The sequence below is a fragment of the Calliopsis andreniformis genome, unplaced genomic scaffold (genome assembly GCF_051401765.1).
Source record: "Calliopsis andreniformis isolate RMS-2024a unplaced genomic scaffold, iyCalAndr_principal scaffold0022, whole genome shotgun sequence".
Taxonomy (NCBI): domain Eukaryota; kingdom Metazoa; phylum Arthropoda; class Insecta; order Hymenoptera; family Andrenidae; genus Calliopsis; species Calliopsis andreniformis.
The window spans coordinates 4,574,246-4,601,406 of NW_027480432.1; the positions used below are offsets into that span (position 1 = coordinate 4,574,246).

Here is a 27,161-nt window from a genome sequence, read left to right on the forward strand (position 1 = left end):
AAATGCTTCATTGATCACGCAGAGGTGTTTTAAAAAATACGATATTTAATTTTACAATCTGCCAGCCTGAATCCCACTTAATTGCACTCATACTAATTCTTTCTTTTTTAATGGCTCCAATTCTCAAGAACTACCTGTTCAGGTGCTTAAAACCTAATTATAAAATGAGTGTAATCGCAATTAATGCGATTTGAATTCTTTAAATTAGATATATGTTCATAAAATAACGCAAAAAAAAGAACAAATCAAAACCAGCAACTTCCAAGCAGCTCCCGAATGAGATGTTCGGTATCCCTCGCAAATCTGTTTGATTACAATAAATTTCGCAGTATCACGTGATGCAAGATGGTGGAATATCACGGGTCTCATGGATAATGTATTAAAATTTGACGTTTATGTCATTGTTTTCAGTATTCTTGTTCGTCACTTAACTTAAATTATTTACTGGTGAGTGAGATTCTTCGGTACCATGCAGTATGCGCTAGATTATTTGAATTTGGTATTCAAAATTCGTTCGAAATCTCGAACCAGACGCTGGTAACGCGCGAGTTGCTTTCGCAAATTATGATTTTCGAATTTGAACAGCTGTGAAAAATATTTAATTTAGAACAAATGGCTGATTCTAAAAATTTATGTTCCATAATGTGGGAAAGCGATAGCTCCGGCTCGATTGCTTTTGAAAAAATTGCATTTTTAGGTGATGTTACTGATTGATTCTGAGATAACCTCCTCATTAATTTATAGGAATACCGCCGTTTTGAAATACGAGACTGAGTAATTTCACTAACTTTAAGACCTTTCTAGCAATATTCGTGTTCACCAGAAGTTGTAGAATATTTTAATGAAAAAATAGAAATAGATAAAAATACTTAAGACTAGCCAAATAAAATATAATGTGAGCTCTATGTTTGATAATGCTACATGAATGTTGGATTAAGTGTTACTCTGTAATGGTAGTCTGTGTAAAGATTTGTGATGAAAATAACTTTAGATAGTGTGCAATATGCTGCATACGATAGATTTAAATGAATAGTTTTTAGTTATTTATTATATAAATTATATTACAGGCAAAATGTTACCATTAATTTGAACATCAAGCATTTTTATTGATATGAGTTAATTAAACACTTATCACCATGAATGAAGAAACAAATATAGAAGATTCTTCTTATTTAAGTTATGAAATAAATGGTACTAGATATATTTTACAAACTGTCTCAGATCCAGCTATTGATATTTTAAAGGCAACACAGACTAACGAAGAACAGAATGCAATTAATATTATAGATGAAACTCAAGCAGAGAAGGAGGAGGAATCGATTTCTTTAGTTTGCCTAGATGGACAAGTGTATGCATTTCAAAATGGAGAATTACAGGAATTAGATCTTAGCCAAGTTATAGATCAGAATGATCCGCAAGAAAAAACAGTTTTATTGTCTAAAGATATTGACAATTGTGAAGCACAGTATATTACTAATGAGAATTTAGTAATTAGAAACATTGATGAACAGTCCCAAGAGCAATATGAAATTATTACAGGACAGAATGAAAAGAATTTTATTGTAGAAAGGCATAATGTAAATGCTAATGATTTTGTGGAAGTTGTAACAGCATTTAAATGTAAAATATGTACTTATACCACTCAAGATAAAACACAATTGTTGCAGCACTTTCAGAAAACACATGTGAATCCAAAAGTGGATATTCAGGTAACTTTTCAAATCATTTTATGTTAATTTAGTACTTATAGTAAGACTTTAATGTTTCTGTTGTACAGATAAAAGAAGAATCCAAAAATATGGAAGAAGTGAAATTGTTATACATGTGTGGAGAATGTTCTAATTGTTTTCCCTCCATAGAAGATTGTAAGGAGCATATGATAAATGTAAGTATTTAAGATATATCACTCCTATTGTAAGAAATATGCAAAACATTAAGATGTAATAATCTTTGTTTAAGGATCATCAATTGACAGATACAGGATCCAGTAAAGGTGGCAAAGAAAATATGACGGATGATTCTAAAGATTCTGGTTTATTGAATGAGTGTATACAACAGAGTGTTGAAAATAATGATATAAAACGTCAAGTTAAAGTTCAGAAACCTTTAAGTTCTGAATACATGCTCAATAAAAAGATGATTGAATTGATGGAAAGAAATATAAAGTGAGTAAATTTTTTTTCAAATTAAAACATAAATGAGTCTTGCATTTACTACTGTGTAATAATTATTTTACTTAAGGTGCTCGTACCGCGGTTGCCCTTATAAATTCGCTACAGAGGAGACAATGCAGCAACATGCACTTTGTCATACAGAATCACAAAGTGGAACTGCATTTAAATGTACTGTTTGCCGTGATATGAAATTCACCAAATGGAGGCAGTGTAGTTTACATTTATGGAAAAAGCATCAAATTGGTTAGTATTCGATGCTAGCACTATTTACAAAAAGATTAACACTGTTCAAAAAAATGATGGCATAAAAAAATGTTGGGTAAAAATTGGTCAACTTTGACTGACGATAACTCCGCGAAAAATCGTCATAGGACCATGATCTTTTTTTTAAATTAAAGAGGAAGGTTTGCACTTTATGCCACTGTAAACGGCATCTCCGAAAAAAATTTTCTCAAGTCGGTGCATCTCGTCAAACTTTGCAATTTTTAATATGATAAACATGCTTTCAGATTTAAGAAGCCACAGTAGTAGAAGTGATTTAAATTTAAAATCCAGACATAGTACCTTAAAGTAAAGGTTTCAAGCTTTAATTTAAAAAAAAGATCATGGTCCTATGACGATTTTTCGCGGAGTTATCGTCAGTCAAAGTTGATCAATTTCTCCACACCATAATTTGCTTGGGCAGTATACTGCATGCGTATACAATAAAACTGTTTTCTCTAGATATAGGTCTGTTTACTTGTAAAATATGTAAAGCGTATAAAAGTGCAACAATGGTGAAGCTATTGACACATATGAGAGTGCACAGTGAAACTCGAGAATATGAGTGTTCTGAATGCGGTAAATGTTTTAAACAAGCCAGTCAATTGCGTAATCATAGAGTCATGCATTTAGATCGTAAAACATTGGAAGTAACACGTTGGTATACTTCGAAAAAATGTGATATGTGTGGAAAGACTTACGCGAACTCCAAATGCTTGAAAAGCCATATTCAAGCGGTGCACTCAAAGTTGCGACCGTATGTTTGTAACGTTTGCGGGCATTCTAGTGCTAGAAAAGCGATGCTGCAAATGCACTTACGCCAGCACACTGGCGACAAACCTTTCAGTTGTGAGCTGTGCGAATATAAGACTGGAGATCACAACACGTTAAGACGACATATTATGCAGCATACAGGTATGTTCACGCAAAATATAAATTAATGCATTTGCTTATTCAAATGATACGAATATAAATAATTATTGCAGGATTCAGACCATATAAATGCCCTCATTGTTCTTACACTGCAATACAAAGCAGTAGTTATAAAAATCATTTAAAGTCTAGACATCCCCTGTTGTCTGGTTTATTTACATGTGATTTGTGTCCCTTTAAAACTGTTAAAAACGAAAGTTACATACAGCATGTAAGAGATCACGAGAAAGGATTGATTAAAGCTAATAATGTGCAGAAGAAAGGTATATTTTAATTTCTTCTTTTTTGAATATAAATTTATACTCATGATATGCTCTAATAGTAGTTCGGCTATCGTTTTATTTAGATGGTGACAATGTTGAAGTGTTCCCTGGCAATATCGCTGCAGCACAATTAATTTACAGTTGTCTGGGTGCCTTTTCGAAAGTCGGCGATACGCTAGAAGCGAATTTAATGTCTTCCTCAACGTCTGCGGATGGTACATCGCAAACGATTACGATACAAATACCCTCGAAACATCTGGAAGGTTCACTGCCAACGAGAGAAAACGAAGCGAAGAATAATTCAACGATAGAACAAGAAGATGAAGAAACGATGCATTGTTTTTTAAAGATTCCAAGGGAAGAAGAAGAAAGTATAGATACTGGCGGTATAACTATACCCGCAGAACCTGAGGAATCAGGTGCAACGACGATTAATGTTGATACATAAAAATTTGAGTTATTGAAGAAGAAAAAATAAATACTTTTGTACATTTGGAAACATCCAGGAATCTATACTTCGAAAGTAAACGAAGAAATGCTAGTCACGCGTTACTTAGATAATACGAATCACTTCGTTCTGAAAAAAAACTAGAATTAATACTTTAACTGTAAAAAAATTCTAATTGTGATACTATTTTTTGAAATTGTACATCACATTTACGATAAGAAATTAATTTGAATGTTCCGAGTGAAAAAAAAACGAAGTAAATTTACTACTTGTTATTTTAAAAACAAAAATGTATAAGCTTTTATTTAATCGAATTAACAATTTTATGTTCACATTAACTCAAATAGAGAGCTTTGTTTTGTTTTTAAAAAGTATGTTAAAAAAACTGATAAAACTTTAAATAAATTTTGTAATTAATTTTTACGAAAATTTAAAAACATACGTTGTTACATATTAGAACATCTTTAATACTTTGAATATATTTATTTATAATTAATAGTAAATTAGTAGAAGTGTACATAAAAATTGTAAAATAATAGTTTGGAAATTGTTGTAAAATGTAAATTACAGTATCTCATGTGGTTCACATTAAGATTAAAAATAATATTTTACATGATGGACTAAAAAGAAATACTTCACCGTTTTTTCTTTTGACTTAATTAACCATCGGGTAAAAACAACACTTATTATTACTATGGAAGAATGAATTTAAGATCTTTAAGAGTGTTCATATTAATTGTTGAATTTCACAAATATGTTCTCACAAATTGAGAATTCTATATCAATTTGCTTAAGTGTAAGATTTGTGAGAATGGTAACTGAATGGAATCATGAACATATTATCCATGTAAAGATTTACTAAAAAGATTTAAAAAATATATCGGTAAATTATAGTACACGATAAATGTCTTTTTATATGCATTTTGTAAGGAAACATTAAATGAAATAAAAAATACTGCTTCTCTTGGAGTAGCCTAAGCAAATTGATAAGAGTTATTATTTACAGCTAATGTTTTGAGAAATGTGAGAAGTTCTGATTTGTTCAAGCATTTGATACGGACTTTCTCTTAAATGACACGTCATATCACAACTAATAGTCTCTGAGCAGTTCACCATAATAAGCCGTTAAAGCTACTAACTTTCTATCAAGAAAGTTTTGCTCCACTTGTACACCAGAACCTACTCCGGCTAACATGGCAAGCTGTAATATACAATAAATAATGTAAATAGTATTTGACAGATGAAATATTACAAGTTTTTCCAAATTCTCTCGAGTAGTATCTTACCTGCATAGTATCTACATTTCTAGGTAGAAAGTAGGCCACATGGTCTGTGATTTTCCTTGCTATATTAAACACATTTACTCCACCAACGGGTGGCATAATATTATTGAGATCAAAAGTTTCATTCTTGATATATTCAGGCCCTCCCCATGGAGGGCTTAGAAAAACAACGTCTGCAATTAACTTTGACGCGAGTTGAAAGAAATCTCCAATAATGAACTCTATTCTATCCTCAACGCCATAAATTCGTGCATTATTTCGAGCGAGTTCAATTTTACTTGGATCTATATCTATTGCAATAACTGTAAAAAAGAAATATTGTAAGTATATTTGGATGTGAACTATTTAGGTTCTCACAAACGTACCCCTTTCACATTTTAAAGCAAATTGAATGGCATTTCCTCCTGCACCGCAGAATGCATCAATTATGATATCACATTTGCATCTTTCTGCTATGTATTCGGCAATTTGTTCTGGTGTCACAGAAAACCAGCTTTCTGTAAGAAATTTATAAAAATTAACACGCACAAATATTAATAGATGTTGTAGAATATTCCTCTTTTAGTATTTTAAAGATGACAAATCTTGATTGTTTGAGAAATAGCATTGAAAAACATACCACGATCCAATTTAATGCCTTGATCAAATTTGCTAAATAGCTGATACCTCTTTAACCAGTATTTTATTAATGCTTTATCATTATGTATTTCTTCAGGAAGACTTATAGTTCTTTTCGATTGCTTCCTTCGTTTTTTCTTTTGCGTTCTTTTCAAGCTCTCTTCGTCAGATAGTTTTATACTTTGTATTTTGTTGCAATAGTATTTTTCGTCTATATCCATATCGGTATTTGATGCATCGAATTTTTCATCGTCTATCATAGGAAACTGATTTTCTGATACACATTTTGTAGAATTACTTTCATCTTGGTCAATATACATATTGCTGTCGATTCCGATATTTTTAAAACGATCATCTTGTTTGTCAGATACGTTGAACGAGTCACTTGCATCATCGATTGCTCTTTTATCTACTCCCGATTCTATGGAACTTGTGCTTGGCTTACTAAATACGAGTCGTTTCGTTTGTAATTTCGTTTTAAGACTAGGATCACACTCTTCATCAGAACTGGATGAGAACTGTGCTTTGTAGGAACCATCTTTGGATAGCTGAAAGTCTGTGTCTGGTGATGGTAAAATTGGACAATATGACAGATAATGTTTTACCTTCAACAAACAGAAAAAATAATTAGTATTTGTCCCAATATTTTTACATTCAATATTAAACCCTAATTTTTACCTTATCTATAGTGTTAGTGATTTCCATTCCATTATCATCGAAGTAAATGTGCTTGTTTACAGGTTTAGATCTACAAGATTTTAGTTTTAATTGCCTATTTTGTAATCTAATATTCTTTTTTCTGTATACCACATCGCCTTGCAATTTTGATTCCCGTTGGTTTTTATTGAAGGCGTAACCCATTAATGAAAATGCTTTTTTCACTGTTTCTAGACCATCTGCTGCTTCGTCATAATCGACCGCATGGCTGAAATAAAAATTCCTTTTTACGATAATTTGTTCAATACTCATAGTTAACAATGAACAGTTGCTCACCTTCGTTTTAATGTTACAGGTTTACTTTCATAGGGCTCATCTCTGTCTTCATCTTCCTCATTCAAATATTTTTGCTGAGTACAATTACTACTAATGTTACCACATATAATTGCACCATTTTCGTTTTGCACGCTAGAAGATTGCTCCTCACGTTTATTCTCTGATGAATATTCAGTTTCATTGGTTTTCTCGTTTTTCTCTTGAGTAGAATCGTCACTGCTCGATTTCATTTTTAAATTTTGCACGAGCAATCCTACTGACTCCATAATCAATCGTTTCTTCCTCGTCTTTTCTTTCTTAGTGTAAGATAAATTCTTATTAGGGACGTCGAAATCTTCAGAAATATCTATTTTATTAGAAACGTCGGCTCTTATTTGTGTAAAATCTTGGTCCATGCTTGCATCACTTTCTTCTTGTTTTGCATTTTGTTTCTTACATTCTCCGAGATAATTTTGAACAGCCATTTGAGACTGCTCCTTTCTATATTTCTCTATGAATAACTCGTAATGTTTCTGGTATTCTATTTGGAAATTTTCTTTCCATAAATGCTGCCAATACCTATCGTTATCTTCCGACGTGTACTCATTATCTTGCTCGGAACTGGTGCTAGTTATATTGCTTTCAATGGAACTAGTTACAGAACTGATTAAACTAAACGAGTGCATAGAAATGGAATCACAGCTAGAACTAGTGAGAGTCATTTTTGTAACGTTTGTCATGGAATCGGATGTTGCGTTTGTTTTTGCGATTGATCCATTAATAGAATCATATCTTGTCAAAAGTTTCTCATCTTCTGCGTTTGATTGTTGATTGTAGCTTTCTTCTACGCTATAAGGACTCAGAGGATTCCATCCATCACCATTTTCAGGCGAGGTTTCTAAATTAGTCAGTTTTCTTCTATTTTCTTCCGCGTCCTTATCATTGATTTCCTGTTTACTTATATCGTCAAATGAAAAATTAACACCATATGTGTCTTTTGCTTTTATTTCATTATCATTTGTGTTACTATTTTTACTAAATATTCCTTCAAAATTTGAGCGTCCAAGTTCACAATTTCTGTGCGCTTGACTAGGAAAACAGGTATTTTGCTCAGAAAATTTTTCTATAGTTTCTCTTATTTCTAATTTCTCATCCTCTATCAAAGGCGTATTGTTTTGCAAGTATTCTGGGTTTATATAATCCGCATATTTCGCGATCCAAGATGTCCAAATTAACTGCTCCCCATTTTTAGACCAATATTTTTCCCATGCCATATCCATTGGACTCTTAGCTTCAGAATACTGAGAATATGAATAGACGCGTGAATCATGTTCATACGCAAAAGTAGTATCTCTATTATAAGTTTGCCTATTATTGGATGAATGATTTTTTGAAGCAGTTTGTATTCCTGAATCCTTGCTTCCTAAAATAAATGATGAACTCTCCATATAGCATTTGTTTTCACTACAACTGGATGGATTAATACTTAAATCTTTTATGTTTTCTGCAAGATGATGATCTGACAAGTGAATGTCTGCTATTTTCGTCCTGTCTTCTAAATCTTTATCTTGTTGATTCTGTGCAGGTACATTCACTTTTTCAAATCCATCTTCCAGTTCAGTCTCTGTAGATTGAAAAGTCTTTCCATAAGATGCCAACAGGTTTTGTATACTCTTAGCTTCGTGTTGATCATGGTATTCTGATAGGTCAGCACCCGAATCTGATTGGTGCAGGCCCAGCTTTTGCGTGAGGGAGTATGCATTAGGACGATGAGCAGAGTCACGAACAGAGTCATGTTCATCTGTGGAATAATTGTTGTCTGTGTGTGATGCGCTGCAGTAACAGCTCACTGGTTCTTCCTAATTTTAATGAAGAGAAAATATGGACTTGTTCAGATATTGTGTGATATAAAGGGCTAATACATATACTGTGATACTAAAATTAAAGAGTAATTAATCAAGTACTTCAGTTTAAGAGAAAAGAAAGGAAAAGCAATCTTACATCATGTTTCTCAATGGATTGTGCTTCTATGGCAGACCTTTTATGAAGATCTAACATTTCTCCAACGCAATCATTGTCAACATCATTGTCTTCGCTGGCATCCTCTACTCCATCTGTATAAATTTCTGGTGTTCTAGAAACAGAAGTAAAAAAAGTTGCACATATAAATGTAATATACACAGTATATTCTTAATTCTTTTTTTTTCTCAACTAATTTCCATGTGGTATTGTTTGTTTTCGACAATATTGCATGAAATTAGGTGGAAGAACAAAGAAAGGGGTTTCTTAATTGTTCACTTTTTAATGAGACAGTTACGAAACAAAAGACAATCGGATATGACGTTACCCCACGATTTAATGCACTTTCAGTAGCGAAAAGATGTATATTTCAGATTCGAAAAAGTATATTGTGACCCAGCGTATTTGAGTGGGTGTCAAGGTTAGGTCATGTGTCACACCACTGATCGATAAACGTGAAGATTCAACATTTTCTAAAAGACAATGAAACTAATACTCGTATGGAAGATAAGAACAAGACGATGACATTTTGATGAATAAAAAACGCATGCTGCGGGGGTGTATTTACCGAACGAATATTCTGCTGCAAAGACAATAAATGTAAGTGTCAGGGTCAAGGAAACGCTGATCCTCGCCGATGTACAAATCAGCCAAAGGTTCCCAAAAGTTGTCGCCCATGTCGAACATCATATTTAACTAGCTACTTGTTCGTGAATCGTCACACCATCCACATGTCTCACGTTCAGATTTTCGCAACTCCCCCCATGTAAAAACAATCCGCCATTTCTTCGACACCACACCATCGCGAAGTTACTCGCGATCACTGGCCACATTATTTATAACAGCCAGTCGATAACAATTGACTTTCATCGAGTTTAACTTCAATTTCGGAAGAGTTATTCACTTTTAAAGTGTTCTTGTAATCTGACGCGTGCATGTAATATCCTTTACTGATTAAGGGAATTTATTACTAATTCCCTGGCTTATGGAAAATGTTGTTTCTTCAAGTATTATGCGATTTTGTGGAATTTGAATAGAAGTAGAAGTTAAATAGAAGTATTAGGAAGAAGAAGTTGTTTCAAAAGTGACTATTTCAAGTCACAAATGTAGGAGAATTGAATATTTGAAAATTGTTATCGTCAGTAGTTAAATCTGTGCGCTCGTAGAGGGCGCTACTATAGAGGAATCACAGAATAGTAAAATAAAAAATTTGAATTTCAAAAAATTAAAAAAAAATAAATAGATGAGGTTCTGAAATACTTACGAGTCCCTTTTTTAACCCTTTATCTTACTGCAATATACCTATGTTCCAATATCTCACTAATTATAAGCCATTTCAAACTCCAATCTGTTAGTAAGACAGTGAAGTGCGTAAATCTTCTCTTTTCATTTATTTGCTGACACCTGAGCATTCAGGAGACTACTTAAGACATGATAATACATTGTATAATAATTTTGAAGAAAAATATTGTGTAATTATGACAAAAAAACGGCTTTTTGTGAAGCAGGATTTGCGTGTCGAGGTTAGGGCAAGGGGGGCGCGGGTGAAAACTATCACGACGAACATGCCACTAGATGGCGCCACCATCTTAAAAACCAGGATCGTATTATCAATGTTTAGGGCCCCTAAAAATTTACATATTTTTAAAATATTTGAAAAGTAATTAATTAACAATATTATAATGCAAAATAGCACTAGGTAATCATAATTCATTGTAGATAATGGTCTCCTTTTACTTCAATAAACTCAATTCAATATTATATTAGAGAAACAGCTACAAGAAATATATATGTACGATAAACTACGATTTTAATTGTAAAATCGACAGAAAGCATAATAAATGTACATGTACGGATGCTGATGGATTTACAAATTGTAAAAATCAAGAAAATTCCAGAAGGGTTGCTCTACACTATCCTAACATAATGTTACCATTTGTGGTAAATAGTTGCAGTACCCCCAGTCGAAATTATAGATTTCTTTTTTATCGACATCTCATAAGGTAAACACATACCGACTTAAGATGGCTGACTTATGCTGCCCCCTATGCTAGGTTACGAGCAACGTAGAACTAAAACAGGCGCAATTTTTTAAAAAAACGCGCTCGAAAGACGACGACATACACTACTAAATTTCTACAATCAGTTTCACATTAACATTTCCTAATAACCACTTCATTAATATATTACAAATTCCTTTCGAATAAAATACAACAACCACTAGATCACAACTATAATTACATATGTAATTTCCTTCCCTTTTAATAGAATTTTAAAATATTGTTTTCCCATAAATCTTTACAAGACATCATTAAAAAAATATTAAAAATTGTTTCAAGACCTGACTCCTCCAAGATTGCAGAAGAGGAATTGCAACTGTTGGCACAGTACAGGCAAGAGTTCACACTTCGAGGTTCGAGCCCAGTTGGTCCCGACAGATAACGCTATCTCGCGGGATGCTGCGAAGTCGCGGCGCCGCGGAGCAATGGCGTAGGCGGCGATCCATGTGATAAATTAATTTTTATAGCTTCGTGGGTGGCGGCTCTTTCTATTGGTCGTTGATCGGGCGCCTCCCACTTCGAACGTTGTAACCTTCTCCTGGTTTATTCCATTCAACTGTGATACCGCGATATGCCATTTGTCTCGTTTCAAACGAGCTGGCGGGGGAACGGCGGACGGCCGTAATTGAAATACATTCGCGGATTTCTCGGCTGTTGGTTAACAAAGACGCAGCCAGCGCGGCGTGATTTTTAACGTAGCGTTAATTTTAAAGAAGCCTCAACTGCGCATTATCTGCGTTCCTCGACGCTGGATCGCTGGATGGAAACTCTGACGCGGTTACGTAAAGATAAATACTATTTTTTTTTACGTTCCGCGATTTGCCTATCATCAACGGTTAACGAGACGCTTCGACGATCGTGAAAGAAGTTCCCAGTTTTTTGCAAGGAGAATTTGTTGTTTATATCGCCTCAGAAGGTGAATAAATCTCGATGATTGACAGAATAGAAACTGGAAAATATTACGATTTACGTCAGTCGTTCAAGTTAACATCGAACTGCAAGCGCAGAGAGTTACAGAAATGAAAAAATTGTTCTACCTTGTTCTACCTGTTTACCATATCGTTGAAGTGCATTGAAGTCATCAGGTGCACCTTCCTACGCAGGCATTGAAGTCTCCTGGGTGACTCTTAACCCAGCATTGAAGTCCCCGCCTTTCCTACCCAGGCGTTGAAGTTTCTCACATTTCATATTATTCTTAGGCGGTATCGCTCGGCTATCTTTCCCAGCATTACGTGATTACACTAATTACTTACAAATCGACTAATAACGCTATCTATGAATCGCTGTCTTCTTGTTACTACAATATTGCACGTTCTTTTTCACACCCTACGTCTTCTATTTTCATTACAGCGTGAGGATGCGTGCATTTAACTTCTTGATACAGACTGATACATATGTGAATATTTAGTTAGTTTTAAATTCATGCATAATTAGGAAAAATATAATAAAAATTCTTGGAGACAGGAATTTTTTCAGCTGTAGGTAAAGTCTTTATTATCTGTAGATAGTACTTCATCGTTTTATATGTCTTTATGAAATGAATTTTATTGCATTTGGTCTTGAACTGTTCTTCAACGCAAATGAAGCTTGTAAAATATAATATATTTTATTAGGCCTTAAACAAAATTTCTGCCTCAAGAGTTTAAATACAGAAAAGATCTAAAATGATTGGGGAAAAATTATTGTGTTTAATCATAATCAAATTTTCCAGGAGACTTAACATCCCTCCGAGTCAATTAACAACGAAGTGAATTAGAAAAAGTTTCGATGCTAATAAAATATTCCTGTATACGACGTACACTTTCTTCGATTACGTTTAAGAGGCTGTTATAGTTATTCAAATCACTGTATGATCTGTATGGTAGCGGGTTTTATAGCGCCTCGCTTTTCCGCACGTGCTGCGCCAGCAGGGAAATCGCGGTTGAACGGCTCATTAAATATAGATGGTTATCTCCGATACTTACGATTAGACAGTAGAACGGACCCCAGGAAAACTTTATGAACCGTCGACTCGTTACAAAGGTTAGGAAACGTTTTCGCTGCCGTGGAAAGTTTGCAATTTTCATGGCTGGTCACGGTTCGTCCCGTGTCGAGGATTTTCTTTCGCTTCTCCCTGAAGAGCGCAATCAATTCGGTTTGAGCAAGACTTGTTCAGCTATGAAAGATTTTATTGGAGAAATTTGTCAATCATCGTTTGTCCTGTGCTACCTGGGCATCTTGGACGCTGTTTGCGCTTAGGAAAATGTTTTTCATGTAAATCAGTGTCTGGGGAGGTGGGAGGCCCATTTGATATGTGAAGAGGCAAAAGTTGTGGCTGTTGAGTAATATCTAAGTGAGAAGCAGGGTATTTTTATATTTTATATTTTAGAATATTCCACTTCAAGTTATAGTCAGTGTAATTGTTATTTTCTTGTTTTCCATGACTCTGGTTATTGGCATAAGGGTGCTTCACAGCGGGTGTCAGAAATATTAAGGGGTGATTCTAAAATTCTACACCTCAAAATAAGCCGAAAATCAATCGCTTTGCCTCACTTGAATTTTATTCTACTGATTTAGCTTCGTCTGACTCTGAACTTATTCTACTGATTCAGCTATGCCTGACCTGACTAGTATACAAAAATTCTTATCACAATCAGAATCCCCCAAATCCTCGAATTCCCTCTGCATCCCAACACCCTATCATCTCAACTCTATATCCTTGTATCTCTATAAATACCTGAAGTTCTCCACTTTTCTATTCCCCACTCAATAAAAAGATCTGTCAATCTACAGAAATAACTTCCAAAAAGCCAAAAATCCTAATCACAACCAGAATCCCTCAAATCTCCAGCTTCTCCCTTTACCCCAAGGTCACCTCACCCTCTCATCCCCCTTTCCATCTCAAGCTTCCACCCGCCCCGTACGCGTGTCCCCATCGGCGAGCAGGTTGCGCCTAGGTAGAGCGAGGTATCCTCGCGTCGCTCGCGAATGCTCACTGCTCTCGCGAAAAAGACGAAGAGAGGCAGAGGTTTCCCTCGCAGATGGATGCTGCGCGGAGAGAGATCGACAAGCTCGGAAGAGCAGAGTGGCACGAGAGGCCCGCGAGGTGGAGGAGCGGTGGGAGGCGTACGAGGAGAAGAGGAAGAGTCTGCGAGAAGAAGCAGCAGAAGAGGCAGAGGAAGAGGAAGAAGAGGAGCCAGCGGCTAGAAGGAGAGGGGCCCAGTGGTCCCCTGTAGGTGGGGGGGGATGGAGAGAGAACGAGAGAAGGCCGCGGTAGTCTTTCTCGTCCGAGCGGGCGAGATAAGGACGAGGCGGACAAACGGACTGACGAAGGTGGCCGAGGTAGGGGATACTCAGTCTCGCGGCCACGTGCTACACGAGCGCACGCCCCGAGCCGGCCGGTGGTCCAGCCACGTCCTCTTCTTCTTCGTCCCGTTTTGTCCCACGCTTCCTCCTTCTCCCTTCCATTCTTCTTCCATACGTGCTCCTCTTCTTCGTCCCTTTTTCTTCCATTTTTTTTCGTCGCCCCACCCCCCCCTTCCCTCGTCTCGCTCGTCCACCGCTTCCGTCCGCTTCCCTCCGCGTGCTCCGCCGAGCCGAGCGGATTCCGTGGACGCCGCTCGAGCGCGTCTCGCGGGGAAATCGCGGGAACGAGCGTTCCGCTCGAACGACCACAGTGGGACTCCACGCGCTGTCGCGATTATTAGTGCCACGCTCATGAGAGATACGGAGGATTCTGTGACCAGTGTGAACATGGGATTGCGGCAGAGGGACGATGGTGCGCGCTGGATTTCGCGAGGGCTGTCGCGAAGGGGGCTCTGAGACGCTGTGCAAAGTGGTTCGACGTGGGGGAGAGAACTGTTCGACACAGGGGTGTAGCTGCTGCAGGGGATAAGGGTCAGAGAGGGAAGTGTCTCGCTGATGGTAGGTGTGAGATGTCTGGACGTGGACGGGGTTATTCTACTGGGAGTTTGTGGAGCTGAGGAGAAAGAGAAGTTGGGGAATGTCTGATTAAACTGAAGAGTCAGTTCCTGGGTGGTTCTTAAAGCTGAGGTACAGTCTGGTAGCAGAGTCTGTGGACAGAAAAATTCTGTTGGAAGTTTTTGGAGTCGATGAGAAGGAGACATTGAGAAATGTTTGATGGAATTTAAGAGTCAGTTCTTGGATAGTTCTTCAAGCTGAGGTACAGACTTGTTCATAGTGTTGGCACATGGTGTTTCCTCTGAATGGAGATGACTCAAACTTAGTATGAAGTCTGAAGCTTGATGAAGATTCTAATGTTGCCACAGGAGAGTGTATTTAGTGTATTGATTTATGTCGAAGTTTGGAAATCGAAGTTTCATGGTGTATTGGTTCATTGGTTGAGTTGACCTCGCGTCGGCGGTATCACAGATCCGTGATCACTTGCTGTACTTGGAGTCTGGAGTCTCAGTGGAGCTCTGAATTATTAGTCTCCATCGTCCAGCAATTTTCCTAGATTTTCCAATATCCTCCTTTTCCACAAATCTATAGATATCTATTACCAAAACTAAGAACATTTCACCCTTCAATAATACACTTGTCATTTCACGCAAAAATTGGAATTTCATTAAGGAAATCTAAAAATTGCTAAGTGTTATCTATTCATCCCATTTTCAAGTGTTTCCAAAAAAACCCAGCTCCAAAGTGTCTCTCATCAGTGCTAATTCTGACAGTGAACGTCTCAAATAAGTTCCTCAGCACAACATACCAATCTTCCCAATTCAATTCTCCTTCTAACTTGTGACTCCTACGAAAATCACCCACCTGACACAACAGTGTCAGCCCCCTTCCCAGGCAGTCGAAGTAGCGAACAGAATTTCGTCCTCGAAGAGTTCAGAGGCCGACGATCGAAGAAACGGGACCGACTGCGGCTTCCAGGCCTAAAGTAGCCCCTAGCCAGCCCACGAAAACCAATTCGGCCATCTTCCCCCTTCCTTCCTGCCCTCCTCCGACGATTAATTTGTCACGACGTCCGGGACACAACAATTTCAACTGTCTGCAGTCGGTGCCATGATATCCGTGTGACGTGCCGCTCACAACCGGTTCATTAATGCTGCAGCCGCTCGTCACTCATTGGCTGCCACGGCTCTGCCAGCGATCGTGATGTTTGCGATAGAAAGAAGGGAAAAAAAGAGGAGACGGTGGATTAAAAAGGGGAAGGGGGGAGGAGGGAGGTCACGATACACGGGCGATACCTCTGACGCGAGTGTTTCAGCTTTCAATCATTATTTATTGCGAATATGCTCGTATCGCTTCGGAGGATGTTCGATCGAGGTATAAAAAAAACCACTGATGGACAATTAGGAGAGTAATGACGCGTGACGGCCTGGGAGAGTAGAAAAAAGTTGCAATAGGCGGCCTTGCTGTGTCGAAAATGCGGGATCGAGAGCCTGGGCTCCTTTTTGTTCAGATGACACCTCTGTGATTAGCTATGGAGGAGAGTAGGATGTTACGTGCTTCTTTTGAGGGAACTCGATTTTGTGGGTTCTGCGTTGTGCCAATTTTGGTAAATTCGTTCTCTGCTGGTTTAGGTGGATCTACTTGAAATATAGAATATAAAATTAAAAAGAGAATTTTAAGAGAAGGCTTCTCTGAATATTTCAAAATTTGAACGTTTGAGAATCTTAGAAAAATAGGTCTTATGAAGTTTCCTCAGTGACTCCATGTTGCCATTCTATTTCAAGTGTTAAATGCTCTTCAAGAAAGCAAAATTGCTTCTCCCCCTAACTTTTCTTCGTCTTTTCTACAAAATTTCATGTTTAGAGGCCGACAAACCAATATAATTCGCCGCTGACAGGAGTTCCATTGCCACGTCCGGTTTCTTTTCACGTCAAAGCTGCTAATCCAGCTCGCCAGGCCATCTTCCAAAGAGTGACGCGATGTATTACGCCTGTATACGAGCGGTAACGTGTACGCAGGCAAAAGAGCGATTATTTCAAGGACTGCAAACTTGTTGCGGTCGTGGTAACGATGCACCGAGGCCTCTGTGTTCTTGCCAGTCCCGCGGGGAGTCGGTTTGAAAATATCGGCGAGCAAATCGTGCACACGTCCATTCGTCTCCCCCCCTTTTTTCTCTCCTCTTTCTGTTTCAATGCGACATGCAAATCGGTGGAAACGCGTTTACGGTCGGACGATCTTTCGACGACAATGCAGAATGCTAGTAGAAACGCAGCTGGAAATTATTCAGTGGAACAGAGAATTCTAATTCTCAGAATCTGTAGAATTCACGTTTTTCAGAGTTTCGCTAAATTTGGACTTTTTTAATTTCATTTCTTCGTTAAGGAGAAGTTCAAGAGAAGTGGTCTTTAAGCTGGTCCTTGGCGAACCTTCTTTCGCCTTTGATAGATGTAAGTAGTATTCGACAAAGTGACAGTGGTAATGAGTATTAAATTGAGATTGTTAGTAGATGTCGAAATTTGTGTACGTAGGTACTCCTCTTATTGATTTCGATCGAAGTTCATACTTAATATATGCTCGTCTTTATCGCGATGGGAACACGTCTCATTACCAGATAAGTCTGTCAGCACGTAATCTCGAATGTAAGTCAAAGATTTAACACCGACAGCAATTATCGCGAAACGAATCGGCGTATCAATCTTAACCGTTTCCATTTTTCAGTCGTTAAACCGAAGTCATATTACACATTTCCTCATGAATTATTCATGAGCAGTTCGCCTATGAAAATCCATTTCACCGCGTTACATTTCCCACAGTAAAGTGGAACGTAGCCTAGGAGAAGCAAGGGATTTATAAGATTCGCGACGGGGCACACACTCAACCGAACCGGTCCCAGGGTACACGACTCTTAATTAATTTGTCATTATTTAAAGAGAACGTTTCGCGATAAGCTCCACTGACGTCACTACATTTCGATACCCCCAAGCTGTCCATCCTCGGAGCCGATATCTCGGTCGAGATGCAAAAAAAAAAAAACGAGAGACAAGTATTATTCAAACTCGAATTCCAGACAGACTTCCGGCAGTGGGCCATCAATTTTCATCAAGATTTAATCGAAATTCATCGACACAGCCTACACAAGCCATTTCGCTTTTTTCCAACCGTGAACTGTCCGTGTTCGAGTCTCTGCAGGAGACATTAATGGCGGAAACGCCATCGAGTTCTCCGTCAGAATTTCCCTCGAAACGCGATACTTTCGCGTGAAATTACTTTGCAGCCTCCGCTCCAACGAGGAATTGTGATTCATGGGGACATCGACTGCGAGGTCTGTTTTCCAAGCGGAGGGAATCGAGGATGGAAATCGCGTCGATCGGAAGCGGACGCGTCTACACGCGTCGGGGCACGCCAGGCGGCCACGGGCCTCGGTTCCCGCGCGGATGAAATTAATACGTGGTCGGCGCCGTAATTAGCGCTCGTATTTATGCGCCTCTTGCGAGGCGGGCTCCGTTAACATGGTAATGGCGTTACACCGCTGTAAACACGACATGTTATCTCGGACGGGCCGAGATTCGCGCAAGAAATGGCGGACTGCGAATTTTCGGGAAGGATTCAGCCTTTTTTTTTTTGGAATTATTTATGATTATCTAGAAAATGGATCTTTTAATTGCTTCGAGCGGAGTAGATCGATAGCAGCTGGCGAGATTTATGTTGTCATTAGGGAGTACAGTTTTGTGAATAGATTGGAACATGATGTTTTTTGGTTACCTGATTCGTTTCTATCTGTGCCAAAAAAGTGCTATCTAAATCGACGTTCCAGTAGGTAACGCTTCATCAATCACCATCAGGATCAATTACCTTTCTTATACAGTTCTGGGAGATATTCGAGGAGGATAACTGTTAAGAGAAATTGGGGAATTCTTGGGAATTTGAGGAAATAAGTAGAAAGCTTGGTATTTTGAATTTATAGTAGTATACAATTATTGAGATATCATAAAGTAGAGAATATTCCTACAAACGAAGTTTAAGTTAAAACTGACACTATTTTAAACGACAAAATTTCTTCATTAACCCTGAAAGACCCTACTCAAAAAAACCTCTATCTCTAAGCCTCTCACAGGCTTTTATCTGTATACAGCACACAAAGAAGCTTCAAAGTACATCACACAAAATCTACACTTCCCAGTGACAAAAGACAGAAAGAAAAAAGAAAAAAAGACAGTTCCTCTTCATCTGAACCACCCACTAAACTCCATTACTCTACTTCTCGAACTCCACGAACTCCCTGAAAATCGGCAGGAAATATCGGTTCGTGATTCCAGTTCGCACGGCACCTCTCTAACCAGGGAGGAAACGGCCGGTGGTCTCGGTTCGCTGTGATCGTGAGAACCCGCGTTGCCCGACGAAATCCCGAACGGCGGCGGCGGTTGTAAGACACGCGCGAAAATGTTGGGCCGCGGCGTCGGACACGGAACGGACGGCTCGAGGGACCGGCGCGTACGGTTTGCATTGAGAGATTAAAGGACATCGAATGGACGTGGGCGATTTGTCGGGCTCGGCTGGATTGGCTGGGAGAGGATCCATCCCTGGTGCAACGGGTGTTGGTATCGTTACAAGCACGACATCCGCCACCGCGGGGTGGTGGACGCCTACGTCGACGATCGCCTCGGCAGCGGCCAACACCGACGTGGTGAGTCCCTTCCTCCGACATTCTTTCTTATCCAATATCATATTTCGCCCGTATCGGCGGGGCCCAGGGCCGACGCGCGCTTGCAAGCGCCGATGCCTGGGCCCCGCCGCGAGTCTTCTGGTGTCGATGGGCGGGGAACCTGGGCTGGTTGGCTTGGGGATGGGGGTTTGATAGTGTTTTCCTTTGGGGAAGAGCCTGACAGTAATTGCTCGACGATGGGAGAAGACTGAGGGGATAGCTGAGGGCTGACGAGGACGGGGTTATTCTACTCGGAAGGGGAATTTGTGGTTTATTATTGTCACTTTGAGGTGATTTTGGGGACTCGTGGGAGAGTGTATTGAGTTAGAGATGTTGTTAATGGGAATTTTTATCCATAAGGAGAAAGAAAGTGAGAGATCTAGGACTGTTGATCGAGGCTTCGTGAAGACTTAAAAATAAAAGAGCGCCAGATAATACTTCTCTTCCTCTGAGACACTATTTTTCTGTAGAATTTTTTCTTCAATTATTATTCCAAATAAAACACTTTCTGCTTTCATTCACTATCTTCTTCTCTAAATCTGAGTAATCCCACTTCTTAAAACACAGGCAAAAAATCTCTCGTGAGTTAAAGAACTCTCCCATATTCAGTAGGTGCCATCAGTAACAGCAAAGGAAGGGGTAATGGCCCCATTGCCCCGAGAGACCCACATTTCACCCTCTTCTTTTTGGTGCCCCTAAAAGAGCCCATCCAGAGTCCCCGTTCAAACAGCGTGGAGGCGAATCATCAGCCGTGTAACGCGAGGAAAAAGATCTCCCGTTGGCACGCTACTTTCATTTCTTCGTCGAGTGCCATCCGTCATCGGCATTACACTCGCGTCTTTGGTTAATGAGACGTCTCCGCGGTTGCGGGCGTGCGATTAAGCGGTCGAAGGGGGTCGAATCTGAGACGAGAAAATACCCTGAGAAGGGACGAGAGAGTCTGACCAGGCACGGGGAACATTACTTGGCTCTGTTGCCACGCAGGGGATTAGAACCGAGGTGACACAGCCGCGTCATCTGTTGGACGTTTAACGTTTTTTACCTTCCCTGTCGGCTTGGACGTTTCTATGGTTGTTCTCGCAAGAACTCGTCAGGCAGAAGTCTCACCCAGATAAGCTGGGGAATGGGAAATAGTTCCTTTTGGTATTAAAGTAGATTTAGTTTTGTCAGAGATGATAAGCAAGAGTAGAGTAGACTTCTGTGATTCTTAATTTTGAACTAGGTTCTTATGAATTTTGTGATTTGCAGATCTATTTTTGTAGATCTGTAGGCCTACTTTTTTATTTTGATTTTAATTTTTTAGACTTCCTTCTGCTTTGAGTTACAACAAAATTTCGAAACGTCGGTGGAAGCTACTTCATTGAATCATTTGTAAAAATAATCCTTGATATGTCACGCGAGGCTCGAAACGTTGTTTTATACAGTGGCAGAACATCTGCCTCGAGCACTTCCTCAAAAGTGGCACAAAAAACTATACGTTCTCCTCCAATTATCATATCCGATTTTGATTGACGATCCAAAGTAAACTGACACTGTTATTTCGGCCTTCGAACATCATGGATTTCAGCGTGCACTTTTGTAATAAAGTCGTAGGCACGGTGAAGGTGATTCCAGTTGATGATTTAATGCATCTATCAGATGAAAGAGACGCGGCTTTCTACTACGACATCAGAATCCGAAGACATCGGTTCTTAGTAATACCAGATCCTCTAATTACTTTCCGCGATTATCTTATCAGGCTTATCGAGATACCTTTCCACGCAAACACTTGCTAAATCACTACCTTTCAAGCTGAAGTATCTCAGGTATTCGGCGTCTAATTAAAGTTAACACTGGAACGGGTAAAGGGAGTGTGGAGATTCACTTTTTAAAGTCAATTTTAATATCTTTTGCTTTTTAGATTACCTCCTCAGATTACTCTTGCTTTTCAATGTTTTATTTTTATATTTTTTGAAATTCTACAAGTTAACAATATTATTCCAATTTCTATTACTATCGTATTCAATTTTATATAGTTCTCAACATCATAATAGTGACGCGACAATAACAAGTAATATTTGCTAAAAAAGTATAGTCAATAATATTTTTATAATAGTCACCAATAATAATCTACATTAAAAAAAATGATAAGGGAATCACCACACTAGAAGACGAGAAATCATGAGTACCTTTCGTAGAATAGTCTCAAAGGCCCCAGAAAAAAGTAAAAAATCTTCCAAAATATTTCTCAACCTCCACCTCAACCTTTGACACCATCACATCAAGAGGTTCTGTCTCGATTGACTGATGTAACATTACTTCAAACGTCTCTCGTCCATCGTCAACATTGCGAAATGGCAAACTAGAATCGATACACCCTCGACACCTTTGGAATCGAAACAGCAGTCTTCAGCGTGCCCGTACGTTCTCTGATCCACGATTTACCTTTCCCATTCGGTCATCCTTTCCCACCTGCTCGCGGGGAGAGATATAGAGGCTGCAGTTTGATTCGCTGGTAATGACTGGCTAACTAGGTTTTAATAGGAACACGGTCTCGCAACCGAATCCCCGACAGTTCTCGCGGCCTGATTGCAGCGCGAAGAAAAGGTCCTTTTTGCCTCCAGTCGCATCTCTTCCCGAGTGCAAGCTGCTTCTTAAGAAGGACTCTCAACTCGTGAGAGAGGCAAGTGATTTACGTCTCATCAGTCATCAAATTATGTAAAATGTGAACTACTTTTGTCAGAAATATTGAGGAAGATTCGATAAAAATATCGTCAGAGTAATTGTCCTGACCCATATATGGGTCAAAGGACCAGGACCATAAATTAGAAAACTAGTATACCACGATTTTCCTATGTATATTAATTCTAGCTATCACCTTAAACGTCTTCTCATTTTTTGAAAACTTTCCTGAGACACAGAAGCACCTCTGAAACTTCTCCAAGTAGATTATCCCTGTCTGTACACAGACTCGATAAAAAAGTGTCCAGGACTTTCCTTTCAGAGACCTTTTGGAAACTCACACATTTAGAACCCAGCACTCACTATTGACATTACATCACTGATGCTGTAATCCACTTCATAGAATCAGTATTAAAAACTAGTCACAGTAAAAAAGAATATTAGAACCGAGTTCATGCTCTCCAAGCCTATTAAGCTCAGAAAAGCGCGTCGAACACGTTCTCAACTAATGCAAAGTAATTCAGGTCTAGGGGTTAATCGGTTCTCCACTGCTGTATGTAGGTGTCACCAGTGAGGGGCCTGTTAAATACCCGATGATTAATCCGACGTTTCTGACCGCGTCTCAGGCTCGTCGTTGAAATAAATAGCGCTAGCAGCAGGGGTACAGGCTCGTCCACCGTGTGTCCTTATCGACGTTTTTCTCTTCCATCAGGAAGAGGCTCTTCCGTGATTGGCACTGTATTGCGCGCGATCATCCAGCATGATCACCGCTGGGCCCGCGCGGCGTTCTAAGCGCGTTCGGTTTCTTAGGTGAAGCGTAACCACATGTCGCGTCTTTTTGTTGCAGATGAATCAGCTCTGCAGGGTCTGCGGAGAGCCGGCCGCGGGTTTTCACTTCGGGGCCTTCACGTGCGAAGGTTGCAAGGTCAGTATCCACTGTGAACCCTTTGCTCTCTTTAGATCATCGCCCACAGAACAGAATTCAATGGCCGTTTGTATTCCTGCGTACCTCGACCTCTTCCCTGCGTTCTTTATACGTGTGGCCAGGTATCAGACAAGTGCAGATGCAAATAAAATTGTAGCCTTAAGCTTATGGACGCGTAACGCTGCAATTACTGGAGACCCAGGTGGAGATTGCTGGAAGGAGGGTCTCTGGCTTTGCGATATTTGTGGGAAGCTTGAGTTTTTATTTTTGAGGCGCTGCCAGAAGGGGTTGTCCATTTTTTACGAATTGTGGGCGATGTGGGTCGATGATGGTAAGAGTATAGCTTCATTGTTTTTAAAGTTAGATTCCAAGTTTGATTTCTAATATTGTAGAGGCCTTTACTTCTACCATGTACCTACTAACAGGGTAGAGATTTTAATAAATATCTTCGAATTTTTTTTATTGTCATATTACTAGTTGAGGGAGCAGTCCACCTTGGAGATTCAGATGAAAAAGGACCTTTTCCTCTACAGATATATTAATCCCAAAATCTCCAAAGAAACTTATTCAATTCTATTTCAGAACCCTTAACCCTTAAGTGGTATGATTTCAGTAGACATTATAAAAATAGTAAACAGAGAATCCACAGCTATCAAAATTAATATCATCCATTGATAATTTACTGACAATTTTACATAATAAATACTAAAAATGCTGTGACCCCCACCATACAATTTAAGACTTAGAAAAGACTAAAAAGTGCCCACCTCTAACAAGCCCACCCCCACTATTTTCTGCTCCACAGTCGTTCTTCGGTCGCACCTACAACAACCTAGGCAGCATCTCCGAATGCAAGAACGGAGGTGTGTGCGTAATCAACAAGAAGAATCGCACCGCCTGCAAAGCCTGTCGCCTGCGCAAGTGTCTGATGGTCGGAATGTCCAAATCAGGCTCCCGTTACGGACGTCGCTCGAACTGGTTCAAGATCCACTGTCTGCTCCAGGAGCAGTCCCACCAGGCGCAAACCCGCCTAATCAAGGACCCAAAGTCCGCCTACGAGAAGGCCTTCGGTTCGCTGGACGTGGCGAACAATAATAACAACACCGAGGCACACACAGGCACAACAGCGACGAACGTCGTCGGCATGGTCACCACGACCACGACCACCACCAACAGTTACCACCATCACCACCAGCACCACCAGCAGGACAGGTACCCCAAAACTGACGACGGAGTCCTGAGGCCTCAAGACCTACCCACTCAGCTGAGGGCGCCAGACATGTCAGCGAGGGCGACCCAGGACCCTCTGCTGAGGCCCGTGGACCTGGTTCGGCCCCATGAGCTGCTCAGGCCCGAGGTGTCCAGGTTCCCCATGTGGAGGGGTCCTCCCTTCTTCCACCCAGCTCTCACGCACATGCAGCTGCTCAACGCGCCGTTCTTCCCGTTCCAGCAGAGGTTCATCGTCCCTTATGTGAACCAGGTCGGAGCCTCGCAGATGGTGGCGAGCCTGACCAGCTCCTCCAGCGAGAGTGTCAGCCCCAGGTCCACACCTTCGCCCAAAAGGGAAGACGAGAACAGGAACTCCAGGAACGAGTGCAGAGACGGCGACGGAGGCTGCCAGAGGACCCAGATGGAGGCTGTCTACGATAAGAGTCTCGCCTTCCTGCGGTCCCTGGGCCCAGAGCAGGAGGAGCCTATTGATCTTAGCATGAAGAGTGGTCCAACTCTTGTGGATGGACAGGAGGCAGATCCTGGGAGCACAGAAGAGGAAAGATCGACAGACAGTGAAGACAACGAGCTGCAGGACACTGGCCCTCCTCTCGACCTCACTAGGAAGACATGACCCAGGGGCCTCGTGGACAACTCTCGATGGACCTGCTAGCAGAGAGGCGTCTCTAGGCGTCACGACCAGCCCTCACACAGAGACATTGTTCTCTTCTTCAACGAGATGGTGAAGTCTCTTGAGGGGAAGAGTGACCCTCTGGAGAAGAACTGAAAGGGAGGAAGTAAACTTCGGATACTGAAGTGTGTGCAGAAAGGAAGAAGCAGAGAATCCTTTTCCCAGAAGACCCTGAAAAGGAAGAGGACTTGAAAGGCAAAAATTTGGAGGATCCAAGAAGATGCATCTTCAAGTGTCCCCTGTTTTGCTAGGGGAAGAACCGACGTATCAGGAAGTACGGAAGTGTCAGGAGTCCCAGCACAAATGACTTTACGATCAGCGATCGGATCGACGTAAAATTGCTCAAGTCGACTCGGTATTAGCCGCCACGGTCCCTTTGGTCGCCAGCTGCCGGGAGATCAGTTCGATACATCCTTTCCCAGCGTGATGTACGACGGACGATTGTGCCTTAACCGGTGCCTTTGAGCTCTTGCACGGAGTGCCAGTAAAAACCACGTGATAGTTTAACGTTAAATAATAACGCGCGTGCAAGCTCGCGTGTAACGCGTATATACGTAGATAGATATATGTGCCTGTGCGTGCGCGCCTCTGAGGAACGAGGGTGATCGAGGGGACCGGAAGTGGCCCTGTCCCTCGACACGCTCGGGAATGGCCAGTGTTTCGTTAAAGCCACCTTCGCATCGAGATTCTTATTTATGGACCTGTTGCCTATTTAAAGCGATTCCACTCTGTCTGGCATCGATTCCCGTATGTCGATGAAATTCTCAATGTGAATGGACTCCAATCTTGTACATTTCGAAGAGGGAAAATTGTATGATAATTCGTGGAAGCTTGTACAAATTTCTTTATCGTATCGAATGAGCATCGACGAAAATTGTCCAGTACAAAATGGCGGAGAAGCGTGGTGATCGCGAGTGTTCGGATACGAAGTAAAATAAAGAATATTGTGTAGCCAACCTGTGAAGCTTCTATGTTTATTAAATCTTCCCTTGATCACCGTTTCCCTTAGCGATTCCCGACGAACTCGAGATGGTATTCGATTACTTTCGTCTTCTGCGCGTCTCTCGCATTCCGTGGCTCGCGATAAATGTACGCGAGCTTAATACGCGCGCACGCCCGTCATCGCGTGTCCACCGAGTTATTTATTTAGTAATAAATTTATCCGTGTTGATGCGCGAAACGTGCCTTACCCGATAATACCGAGGCTCATCGCGACACCTGGAGGAACGATCCTCGTGGATATTGAACAAGTCCTACGATAAAGCCTCTTTAAAAGTTCAGTAATAAACGCGTCGATCTCACGATCTCGGATGGTTTGACCCAGCCGTGACACCGGGATTGAAAGGAGGCAGGAAGAAGTTAAGGGGACACCTTACACACGTCGGGGGATCCGATGACGAGGAAGCAGAGTTTATTGCTAATTAAGTTGGTCCAGAATCGGAGGGATTTCATGATCCTCCTATGACGTATCATAAGTTGTGGTAATTTATGGAGGCCTCTGGAGCAATGAGGAACTGGGCTCCAGTCTCGACCTTTAAGTAGAGATTATGGCCTGTATGGCGTTTCTAATGTGATTCCTGTAACTCTGCTGGAGATCGCTTGAGTGGACCTTTTTTTCGACCCTTTTGTGGATTTTATGGACGATTTCTATGTTCATTTTGTTGGTTAATGTTTTCAATTTCGGGGAGTAAAAATTTCTAGGGGGAACCTGTGGTTCAGAGGCCTCAGTACAAAGAGAAACTTCTGTTTCAAATCTGAATGTCTTCTAAACTCTTAAGTTTCACTTTGTTTCTGGATCCAATAACTCAACCACACCTACTTTAACTAATTAGATAGATACTTTAATTCTGAGAATTGTAGGTTTCACTACGAATTATTAAAATATTTTTCCACATAAAACATATTTTAACTATAAGAAAATAAAAATTTCGAGCAGCCATACACAAGATCTAGAGCTTAAAAAAATTGCCTAAGTACTTCGTCAACAATCAAAATATCCTCAAAAAATTTTTAAATACATATATTCCCCACTTTTATAAAAT

The 27,161-nt window shown here is 40.1% G+C and overlaps 3 protein-coding genes across 4 annotated transcripts; 2 read left to right on the plus strand and 1 right to left on the minus strand.

The window, feature by feature from the left end:
• The first annotated feature begins 340 nt into the window (after positions 1-340).
• LOC143187132 (uncharacterized) lies at positions 341-4,475 on the plus strand. Its single transcript, XM_076391132.1, has 8 exons — positions 341-447; positions 1,068-1,709; positions 1,778-1,885; positions 1,960-2,165; positions 2,242-2,417; positions 2,898-3,350; positions 3,422-3,631; positions 3,715-4,475. Exons 2-8 carry the CDS (start codon positions 1,137-1,139, stop codon positions 4,077-4,079), a joined length of 2,091 nt encoding a protein of 696 aa, XP_076247247.1. The 5' UTR covers positions 341-447; positions 1,068-1,136; the 3' UTR covers positions 4,080-4,475.
• A 113-nt stretch (positions 4,476-4,588) lies between these two features.
• Tgs1 (Trimethylguanosine synthase 1) lies at positions 4,589-10,194 on the minus strand. Its single transcript, XM_076391131.1, has 8 exons — positions 9,540-10,194; positions 8,954-9,086; positions 6,974-8,811; positions 6,659-6,905; positions 5,982-6,585; positions 5,728-5,859; positions 5,366-5,664; positions 4,589-5,280 (listed from the first exon to the last, which is right to left on the minus strand). Exons 1-8 carry the CDS (start codon positions 9,659-9,661, stop codon positions 5,170-5,172), a joined length of 3,486 nt encoding a protein of 1,161 aa, XP_076247246.1. The 5' UTR covers positions 9,662-10,194; the 3' UTR covers positions 4,589-5,169.
• Positions 10,195-14,881: 4,687 nt separating this feature from the next.
• LOC143186914 (uncharacterized) lies at positions 14,882-25,192 on the plus strand. 2 transcript variants are annotated; one of them, XM_076390772.1, is made up of 3 exons: positions 14,882-14,934; positions 23,142-23,219; positions 24,025-25,192. In XM_076390772.1, exons 1-3 carry the CDS (start codon positions 14,932-14,934, stop codon positions 25,060-25,062), a joined length of 1,119 nt encoding a protein of 372 aa, XP_076246887.1. In that variant the 5' UTR covers positions 14,882-14,931; the 3' UTR covers positions 25,063-25,192. The 2 variants fall into 2 exon arrangements, with proteins under 2 accessions (XP_076246887.1, XP_076246886.1); XM_076390771.1 differs by lacking the exon at positions 14,882-14,934 and adding an exon at positions 19,457-19,615.
• The last annotated feature ends 1,969 nt before the right edge of the window (positions 25,193-27,161 follow it).

Bases quoted from the DNA above. Each gene is read 5' to 3' on its own strand.
- LOC143187132 (XM_076391132.1), top strand. From the start codon at position 1,137: ATGAATGAAGAAACAAATATAGAAGATTCTTCTTATTTAAGTTATGAA. The intron at 1,710-1,777 runs GTAACTTTTCAA...TCTGTTGTACAG, and splicing joins ATCCAAAAGTGGATATTCAG to ATAAAAGAAGAATCCAAAAA. The intron at 2,166-2,241 runs GTGAGTAAATTT...ATTTTACTTAAG, and splicing joins TTGATGGAAAGAAATATAAA to GTGCTCGTACCGCGGTTGCC.
- Tgs1 (XM_076391131.1), bottom strand. From the start codon at position 9,661: ATGATGTTCGACATGGGCGACAACTTTTGGGAACCTTTGGCTGATTTG. The intron at 9,087-9,539 runs GTAAATACACCC...TTCTGTTTCTAG, and splicing joins TGCAGCAGAATATTCGTTCG to AACACCAGAAATTTATACAG. The intron at 6,906-6,973 runs GTGAGCAACTGT...TTTTTATTTCAG, and splicing joins CCTGTAACATTAAAACGAAG to CCATGCGGTCGATTATGACG.
- LOC143186914 (XM_076390771.1), top strand. From the start codon at position 19,457: ATGGACGTGGGCGATTTGTCGGGCTCGGCTGGATTGGCTGGGAGAGGA. The intron at 19,616-23,141 runs GTGAGTCCCTTC...TTTTTGTTGCAG, and splicing joins CAGCGGCCAACACCGACGTG to ATGAATCAGCTCTGCAGGGT. The intron at 23,220-24,024 runs GTCAGTATCCAC...TCTGCTCCACAG, and splicing joins TCACGTGCGAAGGTTGCAAG to TCGTTCTTCGGTCGCACCTA.